The sequence below is a fragment of the Dufourea novaeangliae genome, unplaced genomic scaffold (genome assembly GCF_001272555.1).
Source record: "Dufourea novaeangliae isolate 0120121106 unplaced genomic scaffold, ASM127255v1 scaffold112, whole genome shotgun sequence".
Taxonomy (NCBI): Eukaryota; Metazoa; Arthropoda; class Insecta; order Hymenoptera; family Halictidae; genus Dufourea; species Dufourea novaeangliae.
In genome coordinates, this window is record NW_015373993.1 from 1,488,944 (window position 1) to 1,512,034 (window position 23,091).

At 42.9% G+C, this 23,091-nt stretch overlaps 2 protein-coding genes across 3 annotated transcripts in view; both read right to left on the reverse strand.

Moving 5' to 3' along the window:
- Window positions 1–8,113: 8,113 nt before the first annotated feature.
- On the reverse strand, window positions 8,114–14,311 carry LOC107187803 (serine/threonine-protein phosphatase 4 regulatory subunit 4-like). The gene is made up of 16 exons (XM_015575977.1): window positions 14,129–14,311; window positions 13,101–13,351; window positions 12,912–12,985; window positions 12,500–12,606; window positions 12,119–12,348; window positions 11,863–11,985; window positions 11,687–11,793; window positions 11,427–11,618; window positions 11,186–11,344; window positions 10,916–11,098; window positions 10,390–10,836; window positions 10,197–10,314; window positions 10,095–10,134; window positions 9,996–10,015; window positions 9,809–9,915; window positions 8,114–9,715 (listed from the first exon to the last, which is right to left on the reverse strand). Exons 1-16 carry the CDS (start codon window positions 14,173–14,175, stop codon window positions 8,114–8,116), a joined length of 3,807 nt encoding a protein of 1,268 aa, XP_015431463.1. The 5' UTR covers window positions 14,176–14,311.
- A 1,378-nt stretch (window positions 14,312–15,689) lies between these two features.
- Window positions 15,690–23,091, reverse strand: part of LOC107187899 — a 187,732-nt gene continuing 180,330 nt past the window's right edge. For both annotated transcript variants that reach the window (XM_015576090.1, XM_015576091.1), the window contains 6 exons: window positions 21,376–21,531; window positions 21,064–21,281; window positions 20,524–20,650; window positions 19,278–19,939; window positions 18,891–19,189; window positions 15,690–18,440 (listed from right to left, as the gene is read on the reverse strand). In XM_015576090.1, the coding sequence (XP_015431576.1) occupies window positions 17,236–18,440; window positions 18,891–19,189; window positions 19,278–19,939; window positions 20,524–20,650; window positions 21,064–21,281; window positions 21,376–21,531 (2,667 nt within the window). In that variant the 3' untranslated portion in view covers window positions 15,690–17,235. The remainder of the gene's footprint in view (window positions 18,441–18,890; window positions 19,190–19,277; window positions 19,940–20,523; window positions 20,651–21,063; window positions 21,282–21,375; window positions 21,532–23,091) is intronic.

Here is a 23,091-nt window from a genome sequence, read left to right on the forward strand (position 1 = left end):
TAAAGGGGATTATACTGCGTACTGGTCGGAAGTCTGAGCACACGATACTCCGACCGAGCCGTTTTTGTTTAAGACTGGCTCCCTCTGCATTGCACTTGAAGACTGTTTACCTCTTCGAGGCTCGAACTGTCATGGTTAGACAGATGGTAACGTATGATGTGTGTTGATTAACACCTCTTGTAACTTTAATCGAGCTTCAAACTGTCCTCATTCCGAACACTATCCAAACACGTTTTTTTTTTTGTTTTCCAGCCTCCACGGTTTTTCGTGGTTTCGATTCCGTTGAAGATCCTCAACCCTCACTACACATTCCAATACAGTATGATCCTAGGTGTATGAATATTGTCATCGAAACTTGGATTGATTTTCACGGGAAAACCGTGTTCCACCGAATGAATGTATAGGTATGTACACCCACGAGCAAACTCTGCTTCCATTAAGGGAAAAAGTGGCGTAGGGGAAGGGCCTCTTACCGCTTGATCTCGGGAGTTACTGAAATGTATTCCAAATTAACAGTCGATTTAACATTTATTGCAGTACGTTAAATTCACCAAGCAATGGAGGAGGCCTTTCTGTTACGTCACTTTTTCCCCTGGAAGCAGAGTTTGCTCGCGAGGGTACATTCGGAATCCTGTCAACGAAGTCACAGGAGAATTCATACGTTACACATGCTTGGTGTAGATCTCATTCGCTTGCTGGCTCAAAGAAAAAAATGGTAATATTTCACCCTGAGGTCGGAGCCGCGTGTGCCAGGGTTCCGTGCCGCGGAACAACCATATCTAAGAATTTAATAACGATATACCGTTTACGAATAGCGACTAACGTTCTCGAGGGTATTATATATATATATATATATATACACACACACGCGCTCTTGTTTATAATTTCTTGTAAATAGTTAGTGTGGCATTAGCGTATACCGAGGTTTCTTTGTTTTGTCGCCGGTTTTGGGACGACTTTTACCTGTACATACAAAAGAAACCCGGCATGAGCGACGAGGGGATGAAAGGGTTGAGGTGTTGGGGGTTTACTGCGTGTATGTGTGTGTGTGTGTGTGTATGTGATGAAATGCGCTCGACTCGTCTCGGAGCCATTATCGCGTTCGCAATTGATTCCAGTCGCGGTTTGCGATTGCATACTCGACGTCGCAATTATTCTCTCGCGGGAGTGTTTAATGACGAGTGATACGTATATATATATATGTATATATATCGCGTCGATTCGTCGTCAGGGATGATTCCCGCGATACGAGCAATCTTGAAACGATTTACTTGTACACACACATACAACAATCACACACACACACACACACGTACAGACACACGTTCACTTTATAGGATACGACGAATGTCAAGAGACCGCCGAGACGCGAAATTTACCGAAACACCGTTTCTCTATGTACACACACTTCGCATTCGAGCCGAAGACTACGAATCAAGCTTGCACGCGAGCGATCCACGTTCCGTGGGATCCGATGGTACCCGATGAAACATGAGAATCGTTCGTATTACGGATGTAAATGGAGAAAACGAATGCAACGGAACTGTTTTAATTGTCCACGCGGAAACACGCGTCACTTTAAATCGGAGACGGGCGAATTTATTATCTGGATAAACTGTTTCGAATAACGAATATAATATAAAAATAAAATATACTTCATTTTTTTTCATCGACTGAACGTAAAAATTTCCATTTTTATAATAACAGTAATCGTTCAATTTCATTAACCGAGGTCAGGCTGACCTTCTTAGATACCGTTGCTTACCACTATATTAGTTATTCGAATAATATTCTGCCCAACTCTGATTTAAAACGTCCCACGGACCCGACACAGTAGGCGAAAGGTTCAGCACAATTATTTAAATATAAAACTGTTTTATAATCGTTATAGAACACAGTTACACTATGCAAACGAATTGGATCAACTGTTTAAATTCTGACTCCGTTGCTCGTCTAAATAGTCAACGACTCGATTACTCTAAAATAGTACAGTGTCTACTATTAACAAGAAAACACTACCGTAATGTAAATGGCCAACTGTCACCTTTCGCTGTTATTTATTCGGAGAACCGTGTGGTATCAGTGCAATGGAAATGGCTCTTCGTGCGCCGTCCTTAAATTTAGTAAAATCTCTCGAGCAACGAACGATTCTCTGCAACCAACCGCGGGTGCACCATCATCTCCACGAAACTTTCACATGTACATACATTCCCGTAGGACAGTCTTGTTGATCATGCGTACTTAAAGGGACACGTTGCTTGCACACGCGAACCTTTTTCTTTTTTCCCAAGCGAGTGTAAACGTTCCGCGTGCCGTCTCTCTTGTGACTGTTACCTTCCGACTGACCTTAAAATCACTGGGGCACGAATCAAACCGAAACAAGCGCCTATTTAATGGGGGGTGGGGGGGGGGAAGAAAGAAAATAGCGGGGTGGGATACCACTAGACCGAATGGAAGGGCGTGCAAGAAGAACCAGAAAAGAATCCGTTTACTTTGACAATCCGTTCTCGAGAAGCGAATAGGAAAAATAATAAAGGGAGATTCGGCTGTTGGATGTACTCGAGAAAAGAAAAGAAAAAGAGTTCGAAGAGCCGATGAAAGAAGGAACCGAGACGCTGTTTATATATGAAGTTTTATAGAAATCGCAAGAGAAAAGTATCGTCCCTCCGATCCGTTTGAGTTTCTTGAAGAAGAGAGCCAGAGAAAAGCAATATCTCCGTTGACGATTGTAAAAGAATTATAAGTACGATACAGAATAGGCCGCGTTTATTTTCGAAATCCAAATCGGTCGAAATTGTCGCGTACACGGTTCGGTTTTCGTCGACGAGCGAAGTCCGTGAAAAATAAATATTCGAATGGAATTTTCCGTCGAGAATAGTTGGAACGCATATTTATCGAATGAAATTGAAACCGAAAGAAAAATGAACGATCGGTTTACCTCTGAGAAGAAAAAAACGAAGCGTGTTTTTTTCCCCCCTCTTTTCTTTGTAATCAAGGTAAGCGGGTGCGTGTGAATGAGCGAGGGTGAATTAAAAGGAGAACAAGAAAAAAAAAATCATTATTATGTACGTTCGTAATTAAATTATAAAAGAAACTCATACACAAGTTTGTAGCGACTCGAGTCACTGATTTATTAAGAAAGTAGAAGAAATAAAAGGATTAAAAGTAAAAAAAGCAAACCTCGTCTTTGATCCTTGACGTACCTACCTCCAAAACGTTGTATCTGTAATGGACATCATTAGTCGTAAGAGAAACGTTGGTTTACGTAACAAAAAAAAGTTCGATTTATTGTTCGTAACGTATACTAAAACAGATGTATAATATAATATCGACAGATCCAATAAAATCTACGATCGCGACACGTTCCATTTTCTTTCTTTCGTTATGTATATATATACATTTATGTGTGTGTGTGTGTGTGTGTGTATATATATATATATATTCTCTTCACATTTAACTATATTTTTATTACAGATATACCTCACAAAAATACAATTCTTTTCATTTTGTCTCTGGTTTTTGTAACATTCTTTATTCTTTACAGGAGCATCGTTTGTGAGTAATAAAAATATCGTTTCCGCGAATTTGATCGTTTCCCCATCTTTTGAACCGCGCGTACTTATTATATTTCATCGTATCCGCGTGTCCCATAAATATATATATATATGTATACTCGTTCCCATTTTTAAAAACGCGGACCGTTCGATGACGATCTGTTTCGTTTACAATTAAAATTACTCCGTCTTTGAAATCGTTCGTTTGGAGTCGAATTAAAGAAACTAATTTCTTCTGTCCCGTTTAAATATACGTATGTATGTTAATTCGTGTGACGCGTGTATACACGTACGTAACGGTTCGTCGAAGTAAAGGTACTCGTCTCTTGTGTCTATACACATAAGAAACGAGTAAAGTTATTTAACAATTGCGTAAAATGTCTCTTCATAGCCATACGTGTATCTACGGTGTGTATGTATGTATATTCTTTCGTGTGTGTATATATATATATATATATATATATATATACGTATATTTTTTCTCTCGTCCTCCGCGTGGTATACTTAGATACATGACGTATTTAAATAACATACCGCCGTATATTTGTTCCTTTTACTTTCTGGCACAAAAGTTCGTATTACCGTACGGTAGATCTGTACAAAAATAAATAGCAGCATTTTCAGCGGTATACATCTTGACGGATATGCTCTCGACGTCCGAGAAAACATTTACTTTCCTCGTTCTCTATCTCTCTCTCTCTCTGTCACTCAGTATCTGTGTTCTAATCCTCTTAAAACTCTTCGATTATTTTGGCTTGTTTCTCTTCGAACTGCGCGACGCTCTACTGCCCCTAGTTGCATATTTAACAGTTTGTTCAGTTTCGTTAAATGTATTACTCGTTTTCTGTTTACGTGTATATTCTGCGCGCGTGTGTGTATATATATACATATTATATACAGGGTCTTCGCGATAATTTGTACCATCGTTTTTTTCGTAAACAATAAATATTAGAAAAAAACCGAAGAGGAGGAAATTGTATGACCCTGAAGACCATAGTATACTACATGGTTGAACTCATCTTAATGCCCGCTTTTGTATGATGTAAAAAAATATGTAGCATTCCATTTAAAAAAATTAAGGTCACCTTTGTTTTTCGAAAAATATTAAAAATATACAAACTTTAGATATGCTATCATATTACTAGTAAAATATACTACAACTTCCTCCTCTTCGGTTTTTATCTAATGTTTACTGTTTACGAAAAAAACGATGGTACAAATTATCGCGAACACCCTGTATATTATATATATATTACACTACAAGGTCTTCTATAAAAATGAAGTTTCCTAGCATGGCGGTACCAACGATCGTACAACTACAGAAACCAGACAGATTTCATCTTCCGACGAAGATTTTGTCTGTTCATTGACCGATTTGGGTGGCCCACGTTAGTCGTACGACCGACGATACCCTAAAGACTCCTATAAAATAAGAAAATAACAGGACAAGCCTCGCTATATTATGTAAAATCGGTAGCTGTACGCGTTGCAACAGAGCAATTAACGTCGGTTACACGGTGTGGCAACAATTCGATCGGTGAATCGCCTCGAGCTCTCTGTGGCTCGTCTACACCCTAAGCGTAATGTTATATCGTCTACCGTCGCTTCCCATTCGTACGTTCGGACACTATAGTGTTTGTTCTATCGAAAAAAAAAAAAAAAAACAATTTCGAATTAAAACACACGAAAGTTGCTTTACGACGTGACTGAAAACGGTCTTGTTTGTCACGAATTGTCGCAGAAACACAGATTCGATATCGGTGGAGTGATGTGTTCCGGGATAAAATGTTTTAAAATAATTCGTCGATACACTATGGAATCGGTGATGGCTCTCCTATAATGTTCGAACGTAAACGGGTAGCGACTCGGTGTTCAGCAGCTTGTGCAAGAAATGGATCTCATTATAAATCATCTCATTATATATACTGTTAATAATTCATTATTATTCTACACGGATTTCTCAAAGTCCGATCGATCATCCGATCGTTAAAATGTTCAAAGAACAATTAATTATAAAAGGACGAACGGAAGAAAGCGAACAGTCGAGACGATCGAGCTTAACGATAGGAGTCTCTCTCGATCGTCCGGTGTTCTTTCGATTCTTGAACGATATTGGAGGCCTACGGACTATTCTAACATCTTGCTTCTCATTTTTCGTTTCCTCGGATAGCCGAGGCACGATATTAAATATCGTAAAAATATTCGCGATATATTTAGCCCCGTTTACGGTGAAAATCTCTTCGATGTCGCCGCTTTCCACGCGTCGATATCTCCGTTGTGTGTGTGTATGTATGTATGTGTGTGTTCAATGGCACTTGCAATGTAAAGCTTACACGGTATTTAATGTACACGGTACACATACGGAAGTACATAATGCCTTTAGGACTTTGTACGTTCATTTCGACTTCGTTACTGTTAGAAATCATATTTATATCTTTGGCTTCGAAGCGTCTTTACATCTGTTTATATTCCCGTTCGTTCGCGCCGAAAATCTAACCTCTACAAGCTCTCGATGAAAAATATTCTTTGTCGCGATATTACGTTTGTGTTGCTCCTTCTGTTGCATTGATAATATCTGTTTTTTTTCTCCTTCTTTGTTTCTTTTCCATAGAATTCTCTCCGTTCGATACGATCCGCCCTTAAGACATTCATTAAATCGTGTCTTGGTCAGTCTCTCTATTAGAAATAATATATCTTTAAAGACTGTATTAATATTTCATACTTAAGACACAACAGTGTATTCCGATCCGCAGCACGGCTGGGGAAGACCGTGATCGTTCTACGTTCTCTCGCGAGGGAGGAATCGGGGAATTCGAAAATCCCTAAAGTCGTGCTCCAAAAAAAGGGGTGAGGTTAGTTCATTTCCCGACGGGAGTTCGCTGATTCGTCGTCGAATAAAGAACGGAATCCTTTCGACTCGTCGATGTTCCGTGTGATCGATACCGATTAAAACTTACGATTACGGCCTAGCACGTAACAGCTAAATAGATCTGGTTGGGCTCCCTTCGAGTCAAGTGCAAAAGGCGAAACCATAGTCGGGATTGAATTAAAAACGCTTAAAATATTGCACACCGTCGAACGAACGTGTAACGTTGTCTGGCTGAATTCTACGCAAAACTTCCGTACCGTTCTAGAATTAAAAGTTAGAACGTTGGTAAGAGATTCCCAATAGAACAGAATCTCCCCCTCCCTCAATCAATTAAAATTCAATCGATTTAAAAAGGAAGATTGAACGACTGTACGAAAAGCAAAGTACAAAATCCATCGGGGGTGATTTAAAAAAAAAAAAATAATAATTATAATCACCTTTCCCACGAAGGTGTCGAAACTAGATCTGCTTTACAGCTATTCGAGACTAGACCTAGAATTGGCTATTTCAATACTGTAACCCCTAGCGTCATTTCGTGATCTTCTCCTAGTATAATAATCTCTATTAGAATATATTCGATTAGTGAAGTAACAACTGCTCTTTAAACTCTATTAACAATAAGAATATACATATGTATATATATATATACATATAATTCTTTTCACTCTGTTCGTAGGCCAATACGTATTGGATATGCAGCTATAAAATAAAGTGCAAAATAGTCTTATCTTCTTCGTCTCTTTTTTTGTTTTCGTCATTTAAACTCTTTACGAACTTCGATAAACAGTCTTCTAAACTCAAGCATGCGTGTGTATGTGTCTGCTGTATTCACGTTTAAAAATATCTTCGCGGTGCAACCTCTCGAACCAGTAAGTAATCGACGAGAGAGACCTTTCTATCGTTTTCGAATGCAGAACAAAAATCTAAACGCGATTGAAAATTAAATGCTCCGTAAAATGCGTATCGCGAATGCCCTGATCAAGTTGTCGCCTGTGGACAATCATTTATGAATAGCGTCGCGACTAAAATAAACGGAAAAATATATTTCCCCTTGACATGGCTCGTCCACGTCCCGGTGATAATGGATTTACGTAATAACGCACAGATTATTGCCGATTATTGTTAAAATATTAGAAAACATTTGAACGGCGTATGGTACGTGGCAAGAAATATACCAATAAGAAAATACGTTCTATTAGGCTGCCTATGAGAAGCGACGAAGAACGCAGAAGGCTCCGTGAAGAAGGCACGAGATAGCGAACTAGCTAAATAGCCCTTACAACAGTTTTCGAGTACCTCGTTAGCGCATGGAAGTCAAAGAAAACGCTGCTAGAAATCTGTTCGCGTGTCACCCGGTCGTCGCAGTGACCTATGAACCGGAGACTTCTATTAAGGAGATTAATTAATTAACGTACGGTCGATTGGAAAGTGCTCACTTTATCCTCGTTAATTTAGTTTGATGGCCACCGTTCGCGATGTCCACTGTGAACGCAGTTAAAAACTGAAGTGAAAGGGGAGAAAAAAAAGCAACGACATGACTGACACAAATGGTTTCCGGTCGAGTCGTATGCATCGAACAAACAAGGGAATGGAGGCTCCGAGTCCTACAGAATATTCTGTTTTCTAATCGAATCAACGTATGCAAGAAGAATCTTTGCCTCTGAAACACGATCGCGTGTCAGCGTGCTCTTTAAGATTCCCAGAACGGCATACGGCACAACTTCTCTATGTGAACAGGACTGGACGCCCTGGTGGCCGGCGCGGTTCTACTACGAGGCACAAAACTTCTTAAGGGTATTTTGCTAAGTCCCTGATTATGGTTCACGTCCAAGGTTGAGTATCGCCTAAGAGCCCTGCCTAGACGTTCGCTTGGCGCGTAATCGGACACCTCTATGCTATGACATTTCATGCCTGGTTTGATCTCTTTCGAGTCCGTCGGCTTCAGGCTAAAGTTCGCCGAGTGTCTTTTAGTCCTATCCAACGTGCATTTGGTGTGCACGAGCTTCGGTTTATCCTTGTCCAATATCAACGAGCTTCGTTTCATCTTCTCGCCCATAGGCCTCTCCTGGTTCACGAAGCCGAACTTGGTTCTCATCAGAGGCCCGAGGTACACCGAATCCTTCGTGTCCAATTGTTGATCGTCCTTCATCAACCTTAAGCCGTCTTCGTAATCAATGGAGTTCCTCATATCGCCGGATTGATTAGCCCCGTTGGTTCTTCGTTTCATACTGTCCTCGTAGTCCATAGACGAGTTCCTCTTGGGCTTTCCTTTCTCGAAGCTCGACGAGTGTCGTTTAGTTCTGTCCAAAGTGCACTTGGACTGCAGAACTTTCGATTTATCTTTGTCCAATATCAAGGAACTCCGTTTCATCTTATCGTCGATAGACCTGTCTTGACTGACACCAAAGCCAAATCTGGTTCTCATCAGAGGACCAACGTACACCGTATCCTTTTTACCGATCTGTTGACTTTCCTTCACCAGTCTCAACCCGTCTTCGCAATCTATGGACGTCCGAAGATTACTCGACGACTGATCCCCGTTGGTTCTTCTTTTCATACAGTCCTCGTACTCCACGGACGAATTCCTTTTAGGCTTCCCTTTGTCGAAGCTCATGCCTATGGTTGTTCGTGAACGCTCGAAACTGAAGACACTCCTTCTCTTGGTGAACACTGAGTCCTGAAGATGCGGTATTTTGGAGACCGTCTGGGAAGCGGAGAACTGGACGGGTATCCTGATACCGGCGTCCACGAGAAACTCGTCGTCGGACAGCATCACCGGTATCTCCGGCATCGAGCTACAAGGCCAACAAGAGTTATAGTGAGCCGCTTTGGTCAGTGCTCGGAGGACGGCCAGGTTTGGAGCACTGGCGAGTGTTCTCGCGGTGGCAGTGTCCTTGCTGGCGATGTTAGTCGAGAACTCGCGTGCATAATCGCGTGTTAGTAAGAAGTTCTGTTGGGACTTCCGCCGGTTCTCCCGCATGATCGCCAAGAAGACAGACTTCGCGTAGTCGGACGAGGGACAAGAGTGGAGGTTGGTCTCCTCCTCGTAGTCACACTCGCACGAGTCCGGCCAAACTATTAACGGCAACGAAGCCAATTTCGAACGATTCTGCTGCATCTTTTGCATCAGATAATCGGCGCATGGCCCATTGTCGAAGCTACCATGCCCCATGCCAACAGGGTTCGTGTTGCTATACCCTAGCCTTTCCCAAGGATGAGTTAGCTGAGGTCTGTTAGATTGTAAAGCGTGCAGAAATTGATGGTTAGTCTCTTGTTGGGAATTGTTAATACACTAAAGGAACAGTTGAAAGATGGAACTGAGATGGTTTGGTTGAATTTCGAAAATACAATCGACTCCAAATTGTTGACGATCTTAATATCGTTATATTGGAATGTTGTATATTAACAGTATGGTCGAGTATTCGGAAGGGAATAAAATGTATGCGTACCTTACTCTTCCGGAGTCGCTACTATGACGTGGAGATCCTGTACCTTTGGTAACGAAGCGCACGTGTTACTTGTTTAAGTAGATAATAATAGTTTTAGAATGAAACTATTTGAAGTGTGCTCACCTTTGGACGTTGTCTGTGACCTGGAAAGAGCAGAACACACGGAATTTATTAAATACATATATAAACGACTTTTAAGTGTACATAGTAAGAAGTACTTACGCTGGTTTCGCTGAAATATCGGCTGGTCGTCGCCATGCACCTAAAAATATAGTGTCGTAAACAACATTTTTCAATAATTCCATGAGTTATTATTATTCGCACCTTTCTTCATTGTGGCCCCGCCAGCAGGAGATTTTCCGGCTGCCATTCCCGACAATCTTTTCTCTTCCTCTAATTTTCTGGTGTCCTCCATATCGTGCTTCGTTTGTTTAGCCGTCGACTGCAACAAAATGCTTCAATAGTAAATAACTGGCATCGATGCATTTCTTTCCATCCACTAAATAGTAGCACTTACAGTTTGTCCGTCGTATCTAAGTTCTGTTTCGTTCAGTTTCCGCATGACGATCGTCAACATTGTAATCACGTCCCTGTCTTTCTCGCTATTCATTAAATGTCCTACGGTCGTTTCCATCGCCGATAACAGCTTCTTGTCCGTTGGCATCCACAGCTGGCTTTTCAATTGGGGTAACAGCGAAACTACTTTAATCCTTATGTTAGCCACCGGATCTTCCGCTAAGTTCAATAAAGTAGTGAAGAAATGTTCCTTGAAGTACACCGTTGAGAAAATTTCAAAGGCCTCTATCATCATACGAACGAACATCATTCTAACGTAACAATCGGGGCTGTTCGCTAATTCTGTGTACAGTCTGCTTCGGAGTTCTACTCTTTGCATTGGCTTCATGTTGTACCGTAAAAGAAACAGATACAACGTTCCTGCGGCGAGACGTACGGGTATTGGCCTCTAGAATTTGAGAACAATAGAATTGCTCTTCACTTCTGAATTACGTTAAAAGAACGAAGATGTAACTTGTTTCACTCACAGCATGCAATATCCTGAAGAACGCCATTGGCACAAAGTATGAATATATAAAATCACTTGGAAAGTACTTGGGTATTATTTCAAGTTGCGAGTGCATCATCGATGCTAGTCTCCAATTGTGAGTGCCTGATATTTCCGACTCGCATTTCAACAACGCCCTGCCTATTTCCATAAGAGTGGAATCCTGAATTCAATAAGCAACAGCGTATGGATGATGTAAAAGAACTGAAGTGGCATGAAATAAAGAAAAAAAAAGAAAGAAAGTACAAACCACCCTGTCCACCCCAATGGTCTGACTTTCAGCTAAACAATCGAGCGTCAATCCTATGTGAGGAACTAAACCTTGTAACACTTCTTCAGAATCGTCCTTCAATAATTTTATTAGATCCGCCTTTATCCGTCCACTCTTTGGACCCAATACTTTCGCCACCTACGCGTCCAGATATCATAATTGTGAGTATATAAAGTAACGGAGCACAACGTGGAAGTATGTATAAGAGGATGCCCCTTACTTCATGAAATCCACTTGCTACAGTCTTCCTAACTATGTAATAGTGATCGCTCGCTAATGCATTAAACGTAACAAGCAATGCATCTGTATCGTCGGCGGAGTATGATACAAACAGAAACATTGCAGGCATATTAAAAGCGCAACACCGTCGGCACTCTATGTATTTCTCGTCTTCACCAGGATTGGAATTAATCTAAAACAAGAAAGAAATTAATTTCAGTCCAATCTGTATCCCTTTGGGTTTTAAGGATTTGTACTTACAAATGGAAGGTGCGGTTTCGACTCCTTTTTCATCGAAATAATGCCCATTTGTGCAAGCTGTTGAAAGTACTTTAAAAACCATGTTTTTTCCGCGGGTGCAAGGCAATCTAAAATATTCAATAGATATCATCTAACTTCAGATACGAGAATAAATTCCAACGTGGAGAGAGTCTTACTTTCCAAGCCAAGCACGAGCTTCCCAAATTCCTGGGCAATCACGCATATCACATTATCGTTCGATTTCATTGCGTTTTCGCATAACTTTTTAACAAGCGGCATTATAATAGTTTTTATTGTATCTGTAAACGTGGGTCACAATAGATTATGTCTTGGCGTTTACGAAATTGTATTTACCAGTTAATTTACAATGTATATAGCTACAAGAAACTTGGAATGCTTAATGAATAATGGACAACTAGTCATCAAGCATACCTTCCTGAAGATGAGGTAGCAAGTACACTATTGTCTGTACAGAGGTGCATCTTACATTGCTTTCTTCGTCGCTTGCTAATTCTACGAGAGATGGTAGCAAAGCAGGTTTTACAGACTCAGCACCAAGGCCTTCGGCAACAAAACGTAGCTGCAAGCAGATACTAGCTCGTACTTCACTATTTACATCCTGACAAAGGGAGTGTACCGTTGGTAGAACTTCCTTCTGTATCCTGACAACAATTTTAATATGTATACTTATTCAACGACTTTCCCAAAAAAAAAAGAAAACTATCTTTGATCATTTTTGCACATCAAAAACTTTTCATTGACAAGCACTGCTCATAGATGTGTATTTCCAAATAAAAAAAATGAAATACTCACATAGCAGATTCGAATCTTGTACAAATTTTCCCTAGTAACCTGCTGCACATTATCCTGGAGTAGATAGGTTGAGACAATTGTCCTTTGCTTATAGTCAATGGAAGAATCTGCATGATTTTAATTCTATTATCCTCCAGTTTATACTGCTATCTTATCGGACTTAAGTAAAATTTGAGCTTTGTTAAACAGTTATATTATCGAAGCTATGTTGAATACATAGCATCTCTTTGGGATAAGCGAGTCTTAAGAGTACTTGATGCTTAGTCTAGCTGGGACTAACAAAAATAAATCAAGTTCATTACTGATCTACTACATCATCGAGTTATATGTGTGCTACACGAATGACAATACATTTGCCCTTCTAAATTGTAATGATATCTGAATATCAATTTCTATGATTGTCTATACGAACCTGCATTCTTATGACTTCTACCGGCAGTAACTCTATCACATCCAGTAAGGTCTCCAGCCATGCATCACAAACAACTTTAAATGTATATATACATGTTAAAAGTTATGTAGAGTAACACCAAATGCATGAAACTGTTCGATACGGGTTTAACTAGCAATTCTAATATACGAATGAACATGATTAGTTTACCTGGATCACGGCTTTCAAGGGAATTTAATACACTTGGGAGGAATGTTTGACTGAAGACATTATGGCTGACAAGTTTCTGCTCTAATATCGTTTTGAATGTGGTGGATGCTGCAATGTGGAACTCTGTAGATGCAGTTGCCAGTGATTGCTGCATTTTTGGTACCACACGAGACATGCATGATTGCGTGTCTGTCTGTAAGAGGCTTGGTAAGTTTTGTATGACGCTGAGTTTTTGAAAATCATCTCCTTTCCTGAAATGATTACACATATGGGCTAATAAAAAATACAGGTGAATTACCTAAATACATGCAACCGAATATCTAAGAATTTCTATCTTAATGAAGAAAGGAAAAATGAACAAATAAATCAATAAAGCCATGATCATTTCAACAATCTATTTTATCAAATTAATAGACTAATTATCTTCTATTGTCAATAAAAAAGAAACTGTATAGCATAATTGTTCGTATAGAAACCATCTTGTCGAGGTATCGTTATTTTCCTTAAATGTATGCAACCTCCAAGGACAGGAAAATCTTTACATAACGTATCCTTTTTGGAGCGTACGTCTGCGGAATCCCGCATCGGTACAATGTTTACATACGAATGCACAGATGCATTCTGATCCCCGAGGAATCCCGAAAATCCGACGATCGGCGCTATTATTACGATTCCCGCGAGAACAGAGATCGGACGAGAACAGCGAGCCGACAATTGCTGTCAAACGTTTGAAATAACCAACGGCACGGTCACGGTGGGTTCTCTAAATAGGGTGGTGCAGAGCATTGCTTACGAGTTACTCGTACGTAGAATGTCATTTCTTACGAGTGGATGTCTTTAAAGGACTATAATTAGCGGCAGTCGGATGGCAGGACAGTACACTCCTTGAACGACGCCGCGTTATTTTTAGGGACGGTTGCATGGGTGCGTACGAGAGGGAGAGACAAACCGGAGAGGGAAGAAAGTTACGGGGCCGATTTGGAGCACAAGGATTTTCTAACTAAAAAGCAATCGTATGGATTACTCACGGGTCCGGCACGCTCTCGTACGGAGATTTATCGTCCTCCTGCAGCATTTTCGGGGCGCATCTTATTCAACGGTATCACTGGATCGCGTCGCGACGCACGATTAACTCCGTTACGTTCACGACGATACACGCGTACGCACTCTCATGACGCACACTCGACGCAAGAAAAACAACACGACGGAACGTGGATGACAACTAAACTGGGCTCCGACTCCAAGGTATCGATTATATCTGACTTGTCGTACGAGGCGGCGAGCCCGGCCGAACTGTGACGGAGACGCCCGAGCGCAACCTACGTACCGCACTTCGATGGATACACACGTAACCCCCGCGTAATACAATAGAACCGATACGTCGATCGGGAGACGGTGTTGTGTAATCGACGCGAACCGATGCGGTCACCACGCGATGATGCACATCGTTTGCACATCTCTAAAAAAAAAAACATTCCAATTATAATAAAAAAATCATTACTCTTCCATGGTTTGACTTTGTCACCGATATTAAAAGGTGATTCGATGGCGATTGAGATATGTACTTCCTTTGAACTGTGCAGATCATTGCGATTATTATGTTTAAAGTTTCATTGATTTAACATGTAGGAGTAAATTGATCGACACTCCAGCAGCAATTATCATAATTGTTTTCGAACAATACTGATATCGGTATATATTTACGAATGTAGATGACTCATTCTCCGCATTGTATTTGTACCGATTCGATCAACCCACGCCTCTGTGTTAACCGTTATTTACCTTTATACAAAATTAATTGATCGCCCAACAACCTTGATACGATAATCACGCGAGGATAACGTAGTTTAAAATCAAGGCTCTGCACGGTGATTTGTCGAGGTACTGTGCGCGAAATTACTATCATTACGAGCATCCAAGGATACGTTTGGTCCTTTCAAGACCGCGCGCAACCGGAACTCGGTAACGGTGAAAGGGAACTGTTTTACCGACACTGAATGCAAACGTACAGAGGAGGAACACAGATTTGTGAACACCGATATTTCTTCCCCGTGCGTAATATAATCTCTCTTTTCACTTACGTCAAAAGGTAATGCGCTTTTTCTATTGGCCGTTTTTCCAAACTGACATCTAGACTGTGCTGTTTCAGTTGCTCTTCGTTCTAAGGACGCATGTTTTAGGTTATCAATCGAACGGTTACTTCAAACGAGACGAATGTTGGTACACGTACTCTTATATCGGTAACCGGTTTGTCTAATTGGAGACTAGCGAATTCCTCGTAGTCCAAGATCGTTTCACGTTGCATTTTGCGATGAACGGGCGGCGTGCGACCACCGTTTTATTCGAGGGAACAATTTACCGGAACAGGAAACGCGTAGTATTCGGATTGTATACAAGCGGAAGCGAGAGGAAAAAAAAAAGAAGACAAGCAACGATCGTTCGACGATTGTCAAGAATACCGATCGGATATTCCGTGCACGTGCACCGCTCGCGAGGGGAATTACGGTCGCGGGACACGAGAAAATACATATTTATAGCCGGCACGAGAACACAATTGTATAAAATACGAAATATATTTAACCTTTCATAGCATGTCGTATAATTTAGATAAAGTATACATTACCTTACGGGCGTTGCATAGGGCGTGTGTATCGTGTAATACGGATAGTTTTTAGCGATATAAAAGATTACAGTTTACAAATTATTCATATTTACAAAGAAGGAAAACTCCGTTTTGGACGTGATTAATATACGCAGTGATCTCTCAGACAACTTTCTGGTGTATATCTTATTTGCCTTAAGATAATCGCGCTTGCATCCGCGGTACGAGACAATCTACGATTTTTTTATACGTTCTAAATACGCTTTAAGAAGGTAAAAAGAAGGACGGGAAGAAGAGGGGTAGAAGAAAAATTGGTAATTATAATTAATCGAAGAGAATGGGACACGAGAGTTTTATATTTATCCCAGCGGGTGAACGAGTTTCCGGCGATGGAGAAGGTTCAGAAAAGAAGAAATTCGACGCGAATGTACAGAGCGAGAGGGAAACGCGACTCTCGAGACTCGCGAGACAAATTCGACAGGGATATGTGCGTATCGGTTGTGTGTTCAAACGATGATCACAAAACGACGAATGGAACGAATAATATCGACAATCTCTCTAATTTCTACAGAGCAGGCATTCGTTCGAACAACCACGGAGACCCATTTATTTCATTTTTGTCCCTTCTTTTTTAGCGACGACACGCGATTTCACTCTTTGCATGTACATACACACACACACACACACACATATATATATATATTTTTTCTTTTACAGCTAGTCTCGTTCGCGTAAGAAAAAGAATTACGAATAATATCATCTCGACGCAAGTCTTGTCCGCTACAGTCTATCCTTAACAATGTAACATCTCTATGATGAACGTCTAATTAAAAAAAAAAAGGATAAGAAGAAGAAGAAACCTATCGATAAAGGTTCGTGGAAGCACCCTGAATCACTGTGTAACAGGCAAGTCTATTGCTACAAGAATCGCCATGAATCGGATAGCGCGCCATTTTTTGACTTTCTTCTAGACATAACGGCGTACGTCTCCTCCCCTCTACTGTATAAATTTGTTCGGTTCGCGTTCTAGAAAATGGCGGACGGCAACGAACTTCGTTCGTTCGTTCGTTCGTTCGTTCGTTCGACAAATGACGGACAACGTATCATACATATATTACGTTTACTATCCCCGAATGTCGTGCGTGCGTTCCAGTTTGGACTAGTTTCAGTCGTAACGAGATCACATCAACACGTGCCAACGTGTATCCGTGATCTCTGGTCGCGGCCCAAAATGAATCGTTCGGATGGGCCGGCCGAGGGCATTCGGATCGTTCGATTACCGGCAAACTCGATGAACTGGGACCTTCTGTACAACCCTTAACTCACAGAATCCCAATTCGAACGGCGAATATCGCGTGTAAAAAGTGTTTTAACCATTTCCACGAGCTCGCAAAGTTCTATCGGATCGCGGTGGTACACGGAACCAATAAAGGGTCTCGACGGGCGACTGTATCGTCCCTTTGATTCTGTGTCGAGGTGGTGCGCGGAAGGGACCAACGTTTTCTAGCCCCTCATCACCCGCGACGGCCCCTTTCAAACGTAGCTTTCGTCGTCTACGACCGATCTACCGTAACCCAAGTGTCTCGTGGTGACCGTGGCACGAGGCTGAGGCGGCGGCCTGTACGGTGGCGGTGGCGGAAGCGACCTTGACCTGCCCGCCACTTTGTGCCTGTCCTCCAGATTCATATGCACCGGCGGCAGATGCCTCAGTCTCGGCGGTAGGGGCGGCGGTGTGTCCGGCCACGTTCTCTCCTCCTCCTCCTCATCGTCCTCGTCCCCGTATAAATCGATCGCCTCCGCTTGCTTGAACGAGTACAGATCGTTCCTCTCCCGCGATCCGTATATCTCGCTCGTTCTGTCCCTGTTCCCGTATATGTTGCCCTCTGACTCGTAACGCTCGGTGGTCCTGGTGGTCTCTTTGTTTACATAGATCTCGCTTTTCACCTTCTTGAACTCGTACAGATCGCTGCCCGAATGATAGCTACCGTTCTGCGAGACGGGCGAGTCCCGATTCACGTACACCTCGGACTTGACCTTCTTGAACTCGCTGAACCGTTCCTTTTTAAACTCGTATCGGTCGCCGGACAACGACGCGTCCACCGTCAAGTCCTGCTCGGAATTGTGAACGGACACGCGTTCCGTGCAGATGTCCTGTTGCGACGCTCTCTCGTATTCGGACCTTAAGTCGCGCGATATATCAAGCTGCGAGCTTCTGTAAATGTCCTTGCAGTTCTCTACGTTCTCCTTCATCGAGTCTTGCCGCAGGTATTCCCGGCCGTATATATCCTTCTCGTCGAATCGCTCCTTTCGATGATGATCGTGCTCGTCCAGTTTCGTTCGCGGGGTTCTCTTCAGCTGTGCCCTCAGCCAGTCTTGCCGTTGGAAATTCGGATTCGGATAGCCCACGACGTTGCCGTTCTTCTCTTCCCGGAAATTTCCGTGTTCGACCACCGTGCTCGCGTGATGATTGGTCCCGGTGTAACCGTTCATTCGCTCCTCCCAGCCACCGTACACGCGGACGTACGACTTGCTGCTGGTGGACTTGTCCTCCTTGCCGATTATCGACTTGTCGAAGCTCGAGGTCGAGGCGTTCACCGCGGAATCCTCGGAGCCGACCGGTGACTCCGGTATAAACAACTGGCAATCGGACAGCGTCAGACCGGAGTCTCGTGACAGAGACATATGGTCTTTACGCGGTGGTTCCGTCAGGTCCAGGCTGTCCAGGGAAAGCCCACCTGCTGCAACCGAGAGAAATTCTTCAGTGGACTATGTTAGGTCAGACAGGGACCTGCGCGGAATCCGACTGCGGCACGTGTATAGCTGTTTCAAAGATATAGTGTTAGCCATAAACCGATCTTAAAGTTATGTGTTTCGGTAGCTTAATCCTGTCACTCGATACCCTTGAGTTTTATTCTTGATGAAAGCTTACGGAAACGTTAATTTCTTTCAAATATTCCAGTCTTTTTCGTTTTATTCCTAGGAACCCCATAGCTGAAAGTAGCGTAGCGATCCTCTGAATACAGTGGGACACAATGGGCCCCCGATGATCGAGTACTAATGGTTCAAGGGTCGGCTACGTTTGTGCCTAACGCTATATCTTTGAAGCAGCTATAATACCATTTTCGATACACGTGCCACGTGGATTTCGTGACCGTGATCGACGATACAGCGAAGGAGGGTACACTCACAGTGAAGGCTATCGGTACTCTCCTCGGCCCCGCTGTCGCTGCGCTCCTCGCCGAGCAATTGCGTGACACCTTCGCCGAACAGAACCTCGCAATGACGGATCAGCATCTCCGTGAGCGTTGGGATTGCCCGGCTCTGGTTCACCGACGGATTCGGCGACCACAACAGACTCGGCCCGCAACAGACACCGAGATTACTGGCGCACATCAGATTGTGCTTCGATCGACGTGCCACGTGATGAAGCACGCAGATAAGATGCGACAGTAGGGTGTAATTCGCTTTCGGCAATCTGTCTAAAATACTAGAATGGAAAACAAACGTTATATATACCAGTTGTTCGAATAATAAATAGATACATGGTTCCAAAGCATACAAAGAATGATCGTTACTTTTTAATGATTTGAATAGGATTCGGCGTTTCCAGACTGTCCATCCACAACGGAAACAGATGGGAGGTCAGCAGAGGGTCCGGCAACGACCTCAAAAAGTCTTTCAGCAGAGCTGCCACAGCTATGATCGGCGCGTCCTCGAGACAACTCGGATCCCCGCTGGACTCGATCTGATCCCGTAATTCACGTACGATCCTAACGTTCGCAGACTTCCGAAATATTCCCTGGGTGAACGGACCCTTGGCGAACAATTGCTGTAGCATCACCAGTACCGGTTTCGGTAGACCGTTTTCGTCCAGCCTGGACAGATTCACGCCGAACAGACTGGGGTTCAAAGACAGCGATCTTCTCAGCAGTCCCGTGATCTTGGATTTGTTCTTCTTCACCGGTGACTTGGGGACCGGCCTGAGAATGAAATGGCAGGTATCGTGACCGCTCTTGTTACAATGCTCTAAATCGAAACCCTCGTCCGCGGACAATGTGTGTCTCAGATTGGACAGTTTCACCGCGAACGGTCTTTCGTGGCCGATAAGCGGATACGGGGCCTCATCCGCGGACGTTCTTGCCCACAGTTGAAACGGTCCTTGGAGGTCCAACAGTCTCGTGGCCAGATTCACGCAGGCTGCCGCGGTCATCTCGGATCCCACCATTATCGTTTTACACTGTAACAGAGATCAAACGAAAACGCGGATGTGATTACTCCTGACGGTATACGGAGACAATAGGTAGGTAGATATTTCGTGGAATAATGATGATGGTACACCGCGGGGAAGAATGCATCGCGATTACAGACACGGTTATTTATGACATAAAGACACTGGCGCGCGTTGGTTACCTTCCGGCTAAACGCGAAGAGGCACACTGGTTGTGTTCCCTTTGATAGTCCGCCTCGAGGGACGGCGGTCTCTCTACACTGTGGTATTTAAATGCAACCGGCCGCTCGATAATGAACGCTGTAAGTCTTGTGGGGAACGCGTCGATAAAGACCCACGGTAGAAGGCTGCTCTTTTTAGCGGATAGGCGCGCGATCCACTCGACGTTGACGTCAATGATATAAAAGGGGCATCTCGAGCGGGCCGAGAATGCCTCCAGGAAGGTCAAGCGATCGAACCTTCCCTCTCTCTCGGTTTTACACGTACATAGACACGGGGATGGTGCCAAGAATGGACCGTGAAGGCGTGACCGCGTGGTTACAATCTCTCCCTCGGTTTCGTCTGGCCGCGCGGGTAGAAGGGGCTGCACTTACGTATTCCGTGTTCGTGTCATTGTCGTGATACACGACTTGAATGTTCGTGTCCGGCGGCTCCTTCATACTCTCCTCTCGTACCAGCTCGGTCAGACGTCCCCACCAGAGATCCCTGGCGGCTGCGGTCCTGAAAGAAACAAAAGAGGCGAACCGTTGTGATGGTCGATCGATAAAGCTGACTTTAAGCATCGATTATGTCTAATCCGGCGAAGGGGCATTTTCTTTCTGGGTACTTGGATTTCTTGGATGGGTTGTTTCAGAGTAATTTTACACGGTAATGGAAATCGTAAAACGTAGAGTGGAGGCTTAATGTTCGTAGGACCAGATAGGTGTACAGGGTGATCCATTTAAATTTAATTTAACCCACTCGAATATCTATGACTCACAAGTCTGTCCACAACAGGCTGTCACTTCTATTTCACCAAATTGTTCACTAAAATGCCAATTTTATTTCAAAATTGAGAAAAATTTCAATTCAGTGTCGAGAACCCTTCGAACACTCATCGAGAATTTACTTTATAGGAAGAGAACAGTTCTTACATGAAGGTGGCGACGACGTTCGTGGTGGGCCAGCCGAGAACGAAGCTGGTTTCCTGAGATTTGCTCGTCTCGGCCACGTCTTCTATGTGGCCAGCCGTCAGCCAAAGTTCGCTCATCCTCACCGATTGCTTCAGCTTGAAGTTACCGCCGCTTCGAGCCTTCGCTATGAGCAACAGGTCCGAGAACAGGAACAGATGTCGTTCCTGCGACTGGACACCCTGCACACGAATGTCGAACACGTCGATTAACGCATTTTTCCGTAAGCTTGTTCTATCGTTTCTCGATTACTGTCGTCTCGATGGCGGATCTTACCGTGGTGAACTGGACCGGGGTCTCCAAGAGAAACGTCCTCGGTGGCGATTTAGGAGCTGGCGAGTTGTTCGACACGTTCAACGACTTTTGGGACAGTACTCTCGTCAGCCTTCCGGGATTACCGCCGTTCCTCTTGCGGATTAGGCTCTTCATTTTCTGAAATGATGACACAAATTGCTATAATACAACGATATCAGTTGGTTTGCTATCCATAAACAGAAAGTTGATGAACCAGATTCTTTCGACCTTTATGTTCCCTATCAATCTGATCTGAGAACAGAGTTGGGCAGAATTTTATTCGAATAATACACAGTGAAAAGCAGCAGTATCTAAGAGTGTCGTCCTGGACATTAAACAGTTAATGAAATAAAGAAGTACTATTTTACGTTTTCTTATCTTTTATTTGTTATTCGAAACTTTTTATCTAAGTAACGAGTTTGCTCATCTCTGTCTATGATCAGCGCTGGAATAAAGGGTGGTCTAGGGGGGGGGGCTGTATTCGTCCATTTCGTTATGATAAAATGTTATTTAATTTTATTTAAAATAAATTTCAATTCTTGAAGATTTATGTATTTTGTCAACGAAACCTTTTAGGCAATCGATTAGGATTCGAGAAGCAATCTTCCAGGACCATACAGGATACTCGGCCAGGGCTAACTCTTTGATTCGAGGATCGTACTCAGAGTTTCAACGATTCCCAGATACGTCCACGACTATCTATCCTCTTCCCCATGACATTCGGTGACGTCAAAGCAACGCAGAAGATCACCAAGCATCGTTTACGGCTGACAAATAACGCTACCAAATATAGGCGAGACGTAGCAAGGTTGGGAGGCCCACGAAAGCACGAAATTACAGTCGAACAGGACAGGCTGATTAACATACTCTACGCTTTGACACGACCGACGTATTAGGCTCGTGGAGAACGTCTCCGTCCCGTCATCCTCGTGGATGTGTGTATTTCCCTTACGAAATCGATTGGGTATACACCAGAGTTGGACATTATTCGAATAAGTGTTCGAATAAATTTTTATTCGAATAATTTTATTTACAGGAATGCTAATAAAGTACGACAGTAATGGTATTTTAGAATTATTTAAATTGAAATATCTCCTGAACTACTAACTTTTCGACACATATAGGTTAGTACTTTTTTATATCGAATGTCCAGCTGCATCGATTGATACATTAAAAAAAAATACCTTATTCCATTTAAAAAAACAAAGTTGACTTTTATATGACCTTTACGCGTCCACTCACGAAAAAACTAATAACATCAGAATATGCTCCACTCGATACCATTCAAGCCTCCACTGAAACATTTTTTTCTACGAATAACAATAGCGAGAAAATCAAGATCTCAAAATCGGGTGAGACACCCTGTATACCTTGTCCACCCATCACCGTTTACAGACTACAAAGGAGACTGGCACGCGCGACTACACGGTTCTCCAAGCGCAGAGACTGACACTGATCGCGTTAATCGTAGGAAAGCTGTAGCAGAATCAAAGACGAACGTTGGGCGACGATGATTCCTCGTGATTCGAGGAAACGATCCCCTTCCTAGTCATCGTTCCCGTGTTCTCGACGTGACTGGAGAAGATTAACAGATCACGATATTATTTACCTACGGCGACACGCACGGAATCTAGATCCCTCTGATAGAAGTAGTAGCTCTGGAGACAATTCTCAACTCGTACGTCCTGTATGCAAATC